Here is a 16,165-nt window from a genome sequence, read left to right as displayed (position 1 = left end):
TTTATTAGATCAACAATGTCTGGGTGTGCCAGGCATTAGGCTACCTGGCCCTGCCTTAGGTTTAGAGAAAATGTGCATATTTTGGAAACACACAGATAACTAAAGGCGTGTGTCTGAAATGGCAACATTACGGGATATTATTTATTTATTTTTTTGAGACACAGTCTCGCTCTGTTGCCCAGGCTGGAGGGCAGTGGCATGATCTTGGCTCACTGCAACCTCCGCCTCCCGGGTTCAAGCGATTCTCCTGCCTCAGCCTCCTGAGTAGCTGGGATTACAGGCACGCGCCACCACGCCTGGCTAATTTTTGTACTTTTAGTAGAGACGGGGTTTCACCAAGTTGGTCAGGCTAGTCTTGAACTCCTGACCTCATGATCCACCCACCTTGGCCTCCCAAAGTGCTGGATTACAGGTGTGAGCCACCACGCCTGGCTATTATTTTAAGTGACAAAAAATGGGCTTTTATTTGGGGTAAAACCAAAAGTAAGGTATATTTAAAATGTAACTGTATCCTGCTCCTCCTATATAAATGAAAAGCTTCCACTGCAATGAGATGATCTTTAGTGGGAAATCATCAAGATATTACCATATAATTTCTCTACCCTTCCTTAGAATGCAGGACTCAAAACCAGTAAAACCAACCAACCAACCAACCAAAAACCACCTCCAAAACAACTGAAAGGCTACTTTTCACCCAGGAAATAGTGTAATTTCCCTTCTTTGTGTCAGTCAAAATTCTCAAGTAAGAGCCCACCACTGCTGCGTTCACTTCCACACCGCTCACTCTTTCCTCAACCCCTGATCCAACTCCATTCCTACCTACTGCACTTGAACTCCTTGGCCTCTCTAGCATGAGATCGTTCTACTCTTGAAACTGTTTTTCTCCTCCCTTCTGTGTTTCTCCTCCAACATAGCCACCCCCTCTTCCTTCTCTTATATAAACGCCCCTGTATAAGTGTTCTACAAAATTCTGCTCTGAGCTCAATTTCCTCTTATCCATTTACCTATTTCATTTATCACACATGAACGCCCAATTTCTCACCCAAGCTCCAGCCAAATTCTGGGTCTTGAACTTCCATTGCCACTGAGATGATTATAATATTTATTGAATGCTCACTAATGTGCTGAGCATTGTGCAAAGACAAAGTTCTCCAATGTTCTTGGTTCACAGTGCTTATGTGGGTTTTCAGTGTGGTAGTGGTAGTTGCTTTTTACCTCTAGAGCACACACACTTGGCTTTGAAAAGATATGGCACTACTGAAAAGAATGTAACATACATTGTTGAAACTGGGAATTACTTTGAACTAGTAGTTCATAAGGTATCTGAGAGATGTCAAGTATTGCTGTTTGTCTCAAAATGTATTTAAAATATCAAGCGTTGTCCTGGTGAGTCTGATGTGGCGTCCCAGAGCACCTTGGCACACCGAGGCCCTGAACACTTTCGCATGTATTGCCTCATTTAATCCTCACAACCCTAGGAAGCAAGTCTGTTATCCTCAACTTAGAGATGGAGTTGTTCTGTAACTTATCCAACATCACATTGTTTGTAAGTGGGTTAATAGAGCCAGGAATTGAACTCAGGTGGGTTCCACAGCCCATGCTCTCACGACTTAGCTATGTTGAATCTCCTGATCTAAATCTAACTTATCTTCTTCTCCCAAACCAGCTATTCTTCTCACCGTCTCTATTTTTATTAGAGTCCTGGTCCTAGAATCTAAGGTAGAAGGGGCGCACAGAGGCCTTTGGCATTTCTACCAGTAGTTTCTCCAGTCTCTGCTCACTGTAGGTTGAAGAAACACTACTCCTAAATCATTCTTTTCTAGCTCTGGGTGGACTTTGTCCCTGACTTTTTATTTATTTTTTTTGAGACAGGGTCTTGTCATATTGCCCAGCTGGTTGTGAACTCCTGGGTTCAAGCAATCCTCCTGCCTCACCCTCCTAAGTAGCTGAAACTCAGGTGCTTGCCACCGTGCCTGGCTAATTAAAAAAAAAAAAAAAATTAAGAGGTAGAGTCTTGCTGTATCACCTAGGTTGGTCTCAAACTCTTGGGCTCGGGTGATCCCACCTCAGCCTCCCAAGTAGCTGGGATTACAGGTGCATGCCATTGCGCCTGCCTGTCCCTGACTTTTATACAGTTCTTTTTTACACTGAAACAAAACCCAGGAAAATATATTTTTAAAAAGCTTTATAGGAATTTTTTATGCACAAATCAGGTTTAAAAACCACAGTATATACACTATAAATATTTGTTGGAGAAATAAATGATTAAATTCAGATTATGACTACTTCAGATTTTTTGGACAGCCACAATCAAAGATATTAACTCTTAATAAGGTTTTTGCTATAAATTAAAATTCATTTTTCACTAGCAACTGCTAGCCACATGGGCAAATTATAGATAAGTCCTTAACTTTGAAGAGCTTACTATTTTTCCAACGTTATCTAGGTTCAAAGCTGAAGAGATATTTCTTAGACTCATTTATGTTTCTGGCTTCCCAGATACAAGCCCACTAGGTCAGCGGTCCCCAACCTTTTTGGCACCGGGTACCGGTTTCGTGGAAAACAATTTTTCCACGGACCCGGGGCAGGGGTAGGGGCAGAGTTCAGGATAATTCAAGTGCATTCATTACATTATGCCTTTTATTTCTATTAGTATTACATTGTAACATATAATGAAATAATTATACAACTCACCATCATGTAGAATCAGTGGGAGCCCTGAGCTTATTTTCTTCCAACTAGATGGTCCCATCTGGGGGTGATGGGAGACAGTGACAGCTCATCGGGCATTAGATTCTCATAAGGAACCTGCTGGGGTTTGGGCTCCTATGAGAATCTAATGCCGCTGCTAATCTGACAGGAGGTGGAGCTCAGGCAGTAATGTGAGCGACAGGGAGTGGCTGTAAATACAGATGAAGCTTCAATGGCTTGCCCGCCACTCAACTCCTGCTATGTGGCCGGTTCCCCACAGGCCGCGGACGGCTACTGGTCTGTGGTCTGGGGATTGGGGACCCCTGCTCTAGGTAGATCTTGTCAATTTTTCCTTCAGAGCCCCTCTTGAATCAATCTCTTCAATTTTATTTCTCTCAAGCCTTTTTTTTTCCTTCTTCTCTTTAAAAGAGACAGGGTCTTGCTCTGTCAACCAGGTTAGAGTGCAGTGGCACAATCACAACTCACAGAAGCTTTGAAATCCTGGGTTCAGCTGATCCTCCCACTTCAGCCTCAGGAGTAGCTGGGACTCCAGTCATGCGTCACCACACCTGGATCTTGCTAGATTGCCCAGGCCAGCCTTGAACTCTTGGACTCAAGCGATCCTCCTGTCTCTTAGGTTTTCATTACTAACCTTCTGGACTATAGTAACTCCCTTGGTTATTCGTCTCTCCCTAGTCTAATCCACCTTGTACAACTCTATCATTTTATTCTTATCATTTAGATCATAACTAAACCTTGCTTATAAACCCCAAACTGCCTGCTGCCAAGTCCTTTACTTTGGCATTTAAGATTCTCTACAATTTGCTCCCAACCTACCTTTTCAGTACTATGTTTTCATCCACATATTCATTCGACATATACTTACAAAGTGCTTATTAAGGACATTGAAGAGTTGAAGATACTATAAGGTGGTAAAGGAGCTTACATTCTGCCCCAAGCAGACAGTGCTGCTAAGTTAAAGAAATTGGGTGTAGCCCCTTCTATGAATTCTATTTTGTTTGTTTGTTTTGAGACAGTCTCACACTGTCACCCAGGCTGGAGTACAGTGGCACAATCTCGGCTCACTGCAGCCTCTGCCTCCCAAGTTCAAGCAATTCTCCTGCCTCTGCCTCCAGAGCAGCTGAGATTACAGGCGCATGCCACCACACCCAGATAATTTTTGTATTTTTAGTAGAAATGGGGGTTTCACCATGTTGGCCAGGCTGGTCTTGAACTCCTGACCTCAAGTGATCTACCTGCCTCTGCTTCCCAAACTGCTGGGATTACAGGTGTGAGCCACTGCACCCAGCTCCTTCTATGAATTCTAAGAATCAGTCTTCCCTTATAGTCTTTAATAAGGGAAACAGAATATGTACAAAGATAATGCCAATATAAGGAAGAAAATAAGTGCAGTAAGACAGCAAGGTAATATGGGAGTTTAGACGTTAATTCTAATGGGGAGTGTACAGTATGTCTTAGAAGAGGTGGCATTTGATTAGTTCTTGCAAAGAGGGCAGAGCTTCAATATGTAAGAAGAGGAAGGTCACTGTAAAAAATGAGCAAAGGAATAGAGGTAAGAATGTATGGGAAACAAGTCTGATTTCCATACAGTGTATGTTTAATAGACTAATAAGAGGTAAAGCTGAAAAGGGAGGATTAGGCTAAATCCAGACACTTAATGAATGCTTGGCTAAGGTTTCAACTTACCTGATATTTATTCCTTTGACAAGTATTTACTGACTGTCTACAATAGGCCAGATGGCAGGTTATACACTAGGGATAGCAAGACAGACGTGGTCCTGGTCCTCTTAGAGCTTAGAGTCTACCAAAAAAGCAGTAAGAATCCACTGAAGATGCAGAACACAGGACTGCCATCATCAAGGTGCTACTTAAGATTAAGATTACTCTAGCATCAATGTGTGAGATTAACTGCACGGTAGAATAAAAAAAAAAAGCTACTTATTACAGTAAGTGTAGAAGGGAATGAGGCCTAAGACAGTGGCAGTGGTAATGGAGGAGCTAAAGGCTTGAAAGATATTAAGGAGGAAGACTATCAAGCTTATTATTTGTGCGGAAATAGTTGGAGGGGAGTAGGGAAGGGGGAAATGTAAAAGTGAACCATAAGACTGGAAAAAATCAGAACAGTTGTTGGCTCTGGGGTTGGGGATGGATTGGAGAGGGGTACAAGAGAGCTCTCTGGGATGATGGTAATGTCTGTATCTTGATAGAGGTTTGATCACACAGGTGTGTGCATCTATCAAAACTCATCACATACTCAATATCTATGCATTTCACCCTATGTAAATTTTATCTTTATGGTTTTGAGACTGAGTCTCACGCTGTCGCCCAGGCTGGACTGCAGTGCCGTGATCTTGGCTCACTGCAGCACCTGCCTCCTGGGCTCAAGCGATTCTCCTGCCTCAGCCTCCCTATATGTAAATTTCATATTTACAAATTCCTGAAAACAAATATTGAACTCTGGTTAATAATATGCAAACTGAAGTGTTTAGGGGTGAAATGTATGATACCTGCAATTTACTTTGAGATACATTAAGAAAGATAACATGGACTGGTGGATGAAAGGATGGGCAGGTATATGATGAAGCAAAAAGAAAATATTAACTGTAAACTCCTGGTGGAGGAGATACAGTTTTCATTACAGAATTCTTTCAATCCTTTTTGTCTGAAAAATTTCATAATAAAATGTTGAGAAAAGCGATACGCATTCAGTTTTGAGTTTGGGTTGACTGGCAGGATACTGGGAATATAGAAGATGTAGCTAGGTCATGTCAATTAGTGACATAAGGGTTTGAGGTACCCAAGGCATTCAAGTAGAAATATTTAGCAGGCAGCTGGAATTGCACAAGTAGAGTTCAGTTATAGTTATTTTACTCTGCTGCTTCCTGAACATCTCTCTGCCTCCATGTGTCCACTTCCACTGAAACCCTTTCCTTCTTCAAGCTTTCCCTGACCCTGTGCTCCGACATTCAGCACTGGATGATTAGTTTATGGCACTATCACGTCACTAGACTGGAAATTCTTAGGATAAACAGAATCTTATAAAGACCACATAGTGTTTATTTCATAAAGCAATTTTCCAAATAAACAACTGAATAAAACCTGACTTAGTATTGGAATATCCAGGTCTTTATGTTCACACTGATTCCTGGCTCAGAGGTATAGCTTTGTGGTTTTTTTGAGATAAACAGATGTGTGTGTGTGTATATATATATATATAATTTTATATATATATATATATACACACACACACATACTGATAAACAGATATAGATCTATAGATAGATATAAACAGATAGATATAAGCAGACTTTCTTAAAAGGCACCCTTTATAGTGGAGAAATAACTTCCACCTCAGAGATCAAACTAAATTCCCATTCCTAGATTCTTTTCTTTTTTCTTTTGAGACAGGGAGTCTCACTCTGCTGTCCAGGCTGAAGTTGCAGTGGCAAGATTATAGCTCACTGTAGCCTCCACCTCTTGGGCTTAAGCAATCCTCTCACCTCAATCTCCTGAGTAGCTGGGACTATAGATGTGCACCCCCACACCAGGCAAATTTTTGTATTTTTTTGTAGAGACTGGGTTTCGCTATGTTGCCCAGGCCGGTCCCAAACTCTTGGGCTCAAGGGATCCACCTGCCTCAGCCTCCCAAAGTGCTGGGATTACAGGCGTGAGCCACCACACCCAGCCCCAGATTCTTAATACATTTGATTTTCTCGTTCTTAGTCGCTTTTCTTCCAGATTTTATCTGACATTGCATTTTGCAGAACTATAAATAAAGAAACTTTTAATGACATAGTTATGAGACCCTAAAGTTCACTGCTAGAAACTGTTGAGTTATGAGGAAAGAAATCAAACCAAGGTGACTGATTTATCATTCCTATCTCCCTAGTCAACAGTGAGCTCCCTAAAGTCAACAACTATGTCCTGCTTGTGTTTTTACTTCCTGGTACTGTCTACAGCATTGAGCTTGGCATACAGCAAGCACTCAGACAGTAAAAGAACATATATTTGACACTAAAAAGAATACCAGAAAGTAGCCAACACCAGCTGGTGGAAAGTCACTAGCTATTCTGTTAACTTGACTGCTCACTGTTCTACCAATTTTGATAGTCTATTTTTCAAAATGAACTCAAAGAACACCTTTTGACATCTCCCAACTGCCCTAAGCAGACAGTGATGCTAAGTGAAAGAAATTGGGTTTAGCTCCTTCTGTGAATTCTAAGAACTAGTTGGAATAAGCCACAGTGTAACTAAACCTATTCCTGGCACAATGGGAGAATAACTATTAAGAAACCCTAGGCCGGGCATGGTGGCTCATGCCTGTAATCCTAGCACTTTGGGAGGCTGAGGTGGGTGGATCACTTGAGGTCAGGAGTTTGAGACCAGTCTGGCCAACACGGTGAAACCTCGTCTCTACTAAAAATACAAAAAAAAAAAAAAATTAGTCGGGTGTGGTGGCGGGTGCCTGTAATTTCAGCTACTTGGGAGGGTGAGGCTTGAACCTGGGAGGAGGAGGTTGCAGTGAGCCCAGACTGCACCACTGCACTCCAGCCTGAGCGACAGAGCAAGACTCCATCTCAAAAAAAAAAAAAAAGATTGCTTCTATATCAGACAGACTGGGCTACTGGTAATATTTTATACTTTATATCATTCCAACATATCCCCCAAACGTGCTTAATTCCCAGTGGTTTACCTCAACTGCTTAACTTAAAAGTCCACTGACTATCCAGGAAGAACCTGCTTAATCTCTTACCCCCACCACACTTAAAAGATGCTTTACCTTTTCTCCTCTCTCTCTCTCTTTGTCCTTCTCTTCTTTTTTCTTTTTTTTTTCACTATGCCCATCTGTGTGGAGGCCAGGAAGTGGCAGGGGAGGTGCTGCTGCTCCAGCGTATGGGATGCTGGGAGGAGGGCCAGATGTCACTGTGACCTCTCCCACTGGCACGGCAGAAAGTCCTGAACTTCTCTTGGACTTGGAGTGTCGCTTCTCTTTATGCTTCTCCTTGTCTTTCTTCTTTTTGCTCTTCTTTGACTTCTTTTTCTTCTTGATTTCTCGGTAAGAATCATCTATCACTAACTCCCCAGCCTCTAGTTCCCCACCAGAGGACGAGTCTGATTCTACCAGAATAGGTTCAAGCCCTGAAAGATCAAGGTTAGCACTGTGGGACTCTGCGAACTGGGAGGCATCAGACCCACAGCCTTCAGGGCCAGGAGATGAATGTGCGTCTGAGGATGACTTGTGCTTTTTCCGGGCTGTTTTCAGAAAGCTCTGTAACTCATGTCCTAGGAGTAAAGCACCCTGCTCATCCCGAGCTGATTTCTTTGAGGATTTTTTCACAGTCGCTTGTTGGGAGGGATATTGAAAAGACTCCTCATCAACAGAGCTGCTTCCCTTCTCCTTTGGTGACAGAATAAGTTTCATTTTTAAACCATCAGGCTCCCGAAGGGTCAGTGTCTCTGTGTTCACATAGAGAGGTTTCATTTTTTTCGATTTGTGGGAGCCACCATCCTCCAGGGGTAGTTCCCCACTGCTTCCACTGACTTTCTTCCTGTGGTGCTCCTTTTTACTCTCCGAATGGCTTGAAGAGCCAGAGGATTTCTCCCCAGTCTTTTTAGAGGGCTTGGAGCCTGCTGCCAGTGGGGAAGTGATAGCTTTCAACAGGTCCATAGCTGTATCAGTAGACTGTGGGCTGGACTTTTTCTTTTTCTTCTGTGACGATTCCAAAGACGAAATATCTAGAAATAATCAAGAGAAGTACTGTCAATATGATGGGAAGCAACTTCTAACAAGTTTCCTCTCTCATCAAAAGCACCTAGCTAACATGAGAAAGAGGCTAACAGGAATGATTTGAAGGGAGACCCTTTAACTGATTCCTAACATTGAGAAATGATGCCCTTGTGCTTCTTGGCTTGGTAGAGTCTGCCTCTGACCCTGGACACAGTTCTTGCCACTAAAGTTGTTTCTCTTCATTGAGTCTTCAGAAGCAACCAAAGAGCACATACCCAGAAGAACTGACTATAGCTGTGGGATTATGGGAAGTTAACAATTCAGATTGCAGACAGAGTATCATTTGTTTCTGTGTTCAGGACAAACCCATTCTGGTGAAAGTTGAGTCTCATCAGCTATGTGCATAACATAGCTAAGAAAACTGGTTCTGTGAGTGGATATATACTGGTTGAGAAGTGACCCACAGGTGCAGGCCAGAGGACTACGTATGGCAAAAGGGATGCTAGATAACAATGGGCACAAGATAAGTGGATGATTGGGGGGAGAAGGAACCTGGTACCTGGTGTATCACAAATGCAGACTGTTCTTCTATGCTGAATCCTCCAAAATACCAGCCCTCCACCTCTCTCCTCCTTCACACTGGTTTATCGGCACTCAGAACAAGAACCACTGTCCTGTTAAATAGGCCACTGAGTCAGCAACATCTGGATCCCTTTCCCCTACCCCGACTCCAAGAACCAGCGATGTGTTTATCCCACCTGTTGCCCATTCCCATCCTCACCTCCATAGTAGTAATCATCAGAGGAGTGCTTCCTCTTCTTCTTGTGTGTGTCCGTCCCCAAGAAGTAAAGTTCACTATCCTATAATTAAAGAAGAAGAATTGACCAATAATAAGATGATGAGGCAAATGCAGTTTGTAACCACTCTTGTCTTTGATGATTTTTGATTTTGGGAAACAAAGCACAAGAAATAATAAAAATAGATGTGCATAACGTTTTATTTTTCTTTTCTCAAGTTATTAAAAAATACTTCCTTCTTCAAATATTAGGGAATATGGTAAGAAGTAGTTTAAGACTTTCCTGGCGCAGTGGCCCAGGCCTGTAATCCCAGCACTTTGGGAGGCGGAGGCAGGTGGATCATTTGAGGTCAGGAGTTTGAGACCTGCCTGGCCAACATGGTGAAACCCTGTCTCTGATAAAATACAAAAATTGGCCAGGCGTGGTGACCTGCGCCTGTAATTCCAGCTACTCGGGAGGCTGAGGCAAGAGAATCGCTTGAACCTGGGAGTCGGAGGTTGCAGTGAGCAGAGATTGTGCCATTGCATTCAAGCCTGGGCCATGAGAGAAAACAAACAAACAAACAAAAAAAAACTCTGCATCACCAAAAAAAAATGAGTAGTTTAAGACTTTCCTAATCTAAATTTTCAGGACTTACCTTCAACTTCTTCTTGGAAGAATTCCTGACCTGAGCAGCAATTTCTTCCTCTTCCCTTAAAAAATCTTTGTAAGAACGTTTTTTCTCTCGTTGGCTTCGGCCAGCTGCAAGTCCTATGTCCTCAAAGGTATGATCACCATCAAAACAATCTGAGAAGCACAGGTTTATTTGGGAAAGGAAATGAGAAAGTCAAGTAAGTAGTGACCAAATCGTCATGCAGGTAATGCAACAGTTCCTCTATTTCCAAATTAAAACAATGTTTCAATCAAGTCCACTGAAAAACAGGGCTAGACCCAGGGGAACAGAATATTTCTTGATGACCTAGCTGCAAATACAAGAATCAAACCTGAAGAAACAATGTTTCCGTGCTATGCAAAGGCCCCATGTGCAACCTCAGATATGGTTTCTGAGTTGTGATTTGGTAGGAGGACACAGACTTGCAGACGAAAGGCTGAAAAGAATAAGGATTCATGTGCTGTGCTGCTCTCTGTGGGAGTCCAGGATGTGATTCCTATCCCCAGACTCCTGCACACTGGAGCTGGCAAGGACCAAGAGTGCTGCAGGGGATCACCCCAATAAACTAAGAGACTCATATTTCAGACTCTCGTGTTGGAACCCCTGTCCTGGTTTTCGTTTCCATGGGCCCAGTCTGGGGATGGCGTGGAGGCTGAGTGTCATAACAGTGCTCTGGACCATCACTTGGGAGTCCAGGCTGTGGTGCCCAGTCCTGGTCTCTATATCCATGGGCTGCAAGGATTGAAGAGGATACCCCCTTTGGAATGCTTCTCAGATTATGGGGTCATACCTTCTTTCTTCACGGAGTCATCATAAGCCATGGTGGTCCTGCAGGGCCTTTGAGAATGTGTCACTGTGTCCAGGCTCCTTCCCGTCTACAGGACCAGGTCTGAGAAACAAAGAAGGAAAACCCTCCTGTAATGCGAAATCACTGAGGAGAAGCAACCTTCCAGATGGAAATGCGTAGTGATCCAAGGGCCGACTGGAAGGGCAGCAAGAAATAAAAAGTGTCTTGTCACCTCCTCATTCTCTTTGTAAATACAGTGGGGTTGATACTGCAGAGAGTACACTAGGCTTAATTAGATTTCAGTCATGAATTAAAGTTGTCATTTGGGGAAGTATATAAAATACCTCCAATACAAAAAATATTTTCAAAATTAATGAGAATTTCTAAAATGCCAACAGGACTGACAACACTGAGACAGGGTAGAAACCAACATTAAGTTAGAGGGATAGGTTCAATCATGGTTACAACATACACAGGTAAAGCAAGATGCAGAGAAGACAGATCACATCAAACATTTGAAGACCACAAAATCCTACCAACTGGATTGGTGAAGCGGTAAAATCTATTGCACTGTAATTTAAACAGAAATGATTAACTGTATAGGGATGTTAAATATCTTTAGAGCACAATGTCTTTTGCATTTTTTGGGGGGGGCAACATGAATTTGTTCAAATTTATGTAACTGTAAAAGCAGGTACACTCCTTACATCAGTTGACCATATGACAGCTGTCACCACCACCAAGGCTTTCTTAAAGGCTAGGTGAAAATAGGGAGACATTTATCATTTGTCCACTGGTCATAAAACTTTTATGATTATTAAGACCTTCACTAATAAGAATTGCTATAATTTAAATGTTCTAGATATTGTATTTTTTATTGAATTTTTACAACCTTTTTTGGCATTTGAGTTTATATGTCCATTTTGACTTTGAAGATGACAATGCTATAAAATGCACTGTAAGGTAAAAGGATTTTTTTTTTTTTTTTTTGAGATAGAGTCTTGCTCTGTTGCCCAGGCTGGAGTGCAGTGGCACGATATTGGTTCACTGCAACCTCCGCCTCCCGGGTTCAAGCGATTCTCCTGCCTCAGCCTCCCGAGTAGCTGAGATTACAGGCGCCTGCCACCGAGCCCGGCTAATTTTTGTATTTTTAGTAGAGATGGGTTTTCACTATCTTGGCCAAGGTGGTCTTGAACTCTTGACCTCGTGATCCACCCACCTCGGCCTCCCAAAGTGCTGGGATTACAGGCGTGAGCCACCGCACCCAGCCAAGGTAAAGTTCTTTAAATGTTTTAAGAACAAGCAATGTCACAAGTCCTTCAGGAATTTTAAAATTACATATTAAATATTTTGGAAATGTTCTCATCCAATTAAGTCAGATGCTTACAAAGTTAATCTAATTGATCATTTATTTAAATTTAATTTTACCTTCATTATTATAAGGGTATTTAGAAATACTGAAGGACACTTAAATGACACATTACTAATTCCTTCAGGTAGCTGTGGACAATACTGAAGCATGGAACTTTTGTGAAAGAAAAGATGAATTTGATTAACAAGGGAGACTTTCATAAGAGTTACATTAAAAAGACTTATTTGCACAATCAGATAAAATACAATGTACATACAGGTAGGCCTAAATGGGAAAATGAAGCATTATCAAGAATGATTTATTAGATTAAGAAAAGAAACATAAAAAAGCATTTCTTCACTTCTCTGAGAAGTGAAATAAAGAATGGATTTGGTCAAAGTAAGAGAAGCTAGAGTAATGAAACTATATTAACTGGATTGTTTTAAAGTTCAATTGGAGAACTGCCTGTTCGAAGGGCCTTTTCATAGGAAACGAAGGGGACATAAGGTCAGGCCTCAGATAAAAATGTGAGGAGGCAAGATACATAATGTAGCCAGTTTTTCATGTTCCAGCATTTAAGGATGACACTTTCTCAGCGGAAACTACTGTCCTCCCCTTTCCACCCAAGTGGTGCTGACTCCAAAAGGGGTGCAGGTAGGAGAAGGGAAATACAGGGAATTATATCAATTTATTTGAAAACAGCATATCCTCTCAATGGCACTAAAATACTGAGTTTATAAGAAAAATACATAGATTATATAGATTTTCATAGGCTGATAATGCCAAGAACCAATGGAGACCTCAAACACTTTCTGTGCATGAATTTTGGCAAAGAATATTTCAGAAATAATGGCAAAAAACTTAAATATTCAATGTCATAAATACAGTCATCAGTGTTTTGTCAACAACAAAATGCACTTGTAAATGTAAGCAAAGGCTGGTCCTGAGACTTATAACAGGCCTTCCCTTTGGTAACATCAAAATCAACATAAAACAGAGTTGGGCAACCTAACAGAATAGAAATAAGTACCTCTGAAGACAGAAAGAAAGAAAGATGACTGTATCGTGGTCTCGTTACTGGCTGCTTTAAAAAACTAGTGGATTAAAAAGTTGTGAGAAGGAATAGAAAATTAGGAACTGCTTCTCAGAGGCACACGCCAACACAGAAAATGTGGTGTTGGCATTACATATATTAGGTCTACCACTGTTTAAATTTTCTTAAAAACACTGAAGAGCATTTTATAAATTACTGGATTAAATAACCTGAAGAAAAAAGAAGGAATGAGGCCTGAAGACACGTCCAATTCACTGAAGAACTGGGGCAGCCAAGAGCTTGAAAAACTAAAATTAAACACAACGGAATGTATCAGCCACAGCTTGGGCAGACCGATGGGCCCTGAATTTCTACGTTTTTTAAAATCAGGATATTATTGCAGCTCAGGGTTTAGTTTTGGAAAGATACCAGATAAATCTCAAGCAACAGTGTGAAAGAAAGGCAGAGTTCAGGCAACATTTATATAAGATCAGATGAACCCCTGATATTCCTTCCAGGTCTTGAATACAATCTGTGAAAATTCAGAGTTCAGGGGTAGAGAGTAGATTGTGAGGATTAATGAAAATGAATATTAGGTTTGATTTTCACATTAGAAAAGGGAGGTCATAATTACATTAAATGTTGGCAAATGTGAAACAGGTGTTAAAACCCATTCTCAATTCAATAATTTGGGAGTTTATAAAATTCAATGTTGTCAACTCCAAGAGGCAAGAATAATTTTGTTTGTCTCAGTGTGCTAAGATATGACAACATAAGTAAAAGTTCATTATTTCATACTGTTGATACAAGTAAAAAACTGGTACCATAAAAATGTATACTTATGAAATGCACAAATTGTTAAATAGCTCTTCGGGGACTTTTCTTCAGGATATGAAAAAGGAGGCGGCAGAGTTGCTCTTTCCCTTGTAGATAAGTATACAAGTTATGTTCAGGCATAGGCCTTTGGGATGACCAAAGTAATCAGGAGGAAAAAAATCCTCAGATATAGCACTTTGTCATTTTGAAACTTCAAATTACAGTTAAAAAAAAGGTTTCAGACTTTTTTTGAGGTAACTTGAGCTCCTGCAATCAACAACCTTCTTCACCCCATAATGTAAATGAGTATCGAAAAAAAGGAAACAAAGTAAGCCCCGTCACACGGACAGTAAGAGAAATTCTGAACTCCAGGTCTGTTCCAGGATGAGAGCCATGTCCAAGATTCTGCATTCTCTTCTTCCAACCACTCCTTTCAAGAACTCAAAATGCCAGTCAGTGCAGGTAAAGGAAGATGCACATCCGCCGGTTGCCAATTTCTGAAATTTTCTTGTTACTTCTACGATACAGACAAGTGATGCTTCTCAACTTCGTCCAGGTTTCTTCCAATCTCCGAACACGGTGACTCCGAATCCTCTTGCCACTCCCTTCTCCAGGGACCTACCTAGGCAGCACTCCCAGCCCCTGCCAGCTCTGGAAGCTGCAGAGATCCCGACAGTCTGGGATGGGGATTGAATCCTCTCATTGCAGTGCAATCAAGCGGAACCACGACCACCGCACAGATTGGCTGACAACACACATTCCATAAGACCAGCAATGGAATTTTGACAAGCCTTGTCCAATCAACAGGCTTTATTTGGGATTCAGTTTTTTTACTTTGTTCTATTAGGAGGAAATATAATCAGCCACCAGCTTAGCCCTCCGAAAGAGGGGACAGAGATGTTTCTCCGCTTTTGCACGCTATAAAGTGAATCTACAAGTAGTAGTTGGTGGAGGGAAAATGGGCCTGCATGGAGAAGGCGCCCACCACGAAGGCACGGCCAAGCCGGGTTGCAAGCAAGAAACACACAAAATACCAGGTGATTTACACAAACAGCCCCCAGGACCACCATTTTTGTGGTCCCCACGGCAAACCAGTGGGATTCTCCCGGCAGTTTTGCGGCAACAGCTAGCTCAACAAAGCTCTGTGAAGAGGAAAAGAAGAAAGCTCCTCGTACCTTCTCCTGCCAGCCGCAGCCCCAGCCCTCCCGTGGCCGCGGCCACGAGCCCTTTCCCCCTGACAGCCCGAGGGACCCCCGCATCGCGGGTTCCGAGCCGCACAGCTCGACCTGAACCCGGGTTCCCGCGTCTCCGGCGGCCTCACGGCGCCCCCGAGGGCGGAGACGGCCCGGGCAGGGGGAGGGGCGGCCCGGGTCCGCAGGCCCCTGGGGCGGCCGCACGCCCCCTCCCGGCCCCGCAGCTTTCCCGCCTTCCCCGTTTGAACAGCTCCCGCCCGCCCTCCTCCTTCTGCCCGCTCCAGCCCCTTCCTGGGGGCGGCTGCGGCCGCTACTCCAGTCCCCGGCTCGGCCCCTGGGCTAGGCCGCGAAGGGCCTGGGGCACCCCAGAGGTGATGTCGCGGGCCCAGGGCGGCGGGTGGCGGCGGGGCGGGGCTGCTGCCGCCTCAGGGTGGGGGCCCAGCCCGGTCTCCTGGGGTCTCCGCTCGCCGCTACCTTCACTCGGCTCGCCCGGATCCCGCCTCAATGCCGCCGATCGCCGCCATCTTGGAGAAGGAGAGAAAAGCGCGAGCCGCCAGGGAGCCTCAGTCGAGCCCAGAGCGCAGACTCGGGCTCCGGAGGGGGAATCCCGCTCGACCAAGAGCGCCGAGCGCATCGAATAAAACTCGGAGCCTGCTGAGCGCGGGAGCTGGCACTTATTTATTGAGAATTTGCTATGTCCCAGCCTTGCCCTAGAAGCTTACAAACATTATTTCACTTAATCCTCACTGTATTCCTGTCGCATTTTGCAGAAGAGAACCAGGCTGAGAGAAGTTAAGTGACGTGCCCAAGGATACACAGGTAGTTGGAATATGAGACCGAGTATTACTCCAAGTCTTCTGATTCTGAATGCAGTGCTTTCCCCAAAATACTATGCTGTTTCTTTCAAGATATTTTTATACAGCAATTCTCCTCTTTGAAACACCTAGATCTATGCAGATTAATAGCAGTGTGCTTATTTGGACTTCAGCATCTACATTTGAACATTTGGCATATTAGGGGTGAGGTGAAGAACTTATCTTTGTAAAAATGTACAGTAAAATAATTTGCATGGCGAATCATCTACATTTTTTAGTTA

General features: G+C 43.0%; 1 protein-coding gene across 3 annotated transcripts in view; it reads right to left on the bottom strand.

The window, feature by feature from the left end:
- Positions 1 to 15,641, bottom strand: part of HMGXB4 (HMG-box containing 4) — a 38,350-nt gene extending 22,709 nt beyond the window's left edge. The window contains exons 1-5 of one of the 3 annotated variants that reach the window (XM_004063373.5): positions 15,544 to 15,641; positions 10,680 to 10,778; positions 9,875 to 10,023; positions 9,222 to 9,300; positions 7,493 to 8,448 (exon numbers count right to left, since the gene is read on the bottom strand). In XM_004063373.5, the coding sequence (XP_004063421.1) occupies positions 7,493 to 8,448; positions 9,222 to 9,300; positions 9,875 to 10,023; positions 10,680 to 10,710 (1,215 nt within the window). In that variant the 5' untranslated portion in view covers positions 10,711 to 10,778; positions 15,544 to 15,641. Of the gene's footprint in view, positions 1 to 7,492; positions 8,449 to 9,221; positions 9,301 to 9,874; positions 10,024 to 10,679; positions 10,779 to 13,884; positions 14,584 to 15,543 lie in introns of those variants that run through there. The other 2 variants (XM_055374512.2, XM_019018526.4) reach the window with 2 other exon arrangements.
- Positions 15,642 to 16,165: the final 524 nt, after the last annotated feature.

Source organism: Gorilla gorilla, chromosome 23 (genome assembly GCF_029281585.2).
Source record: "Gorilla gorilla gorilla isolate KB3781 chromosome 23, NHGRI_mGorGor1-v2.1_pri, whole genome shotgun sequence".
Lineage (NCBI taxonomy): Eukaryota > Metazoa > Chordata > Mammalia > Primates > Hominidae > Gorilla > Gorilla gorilla.
The sequence above is the reverse complement of the archived record's forward strand: the minus strand, read 5'-3'. Positions and strand labels throughout refer to the sequence as shown.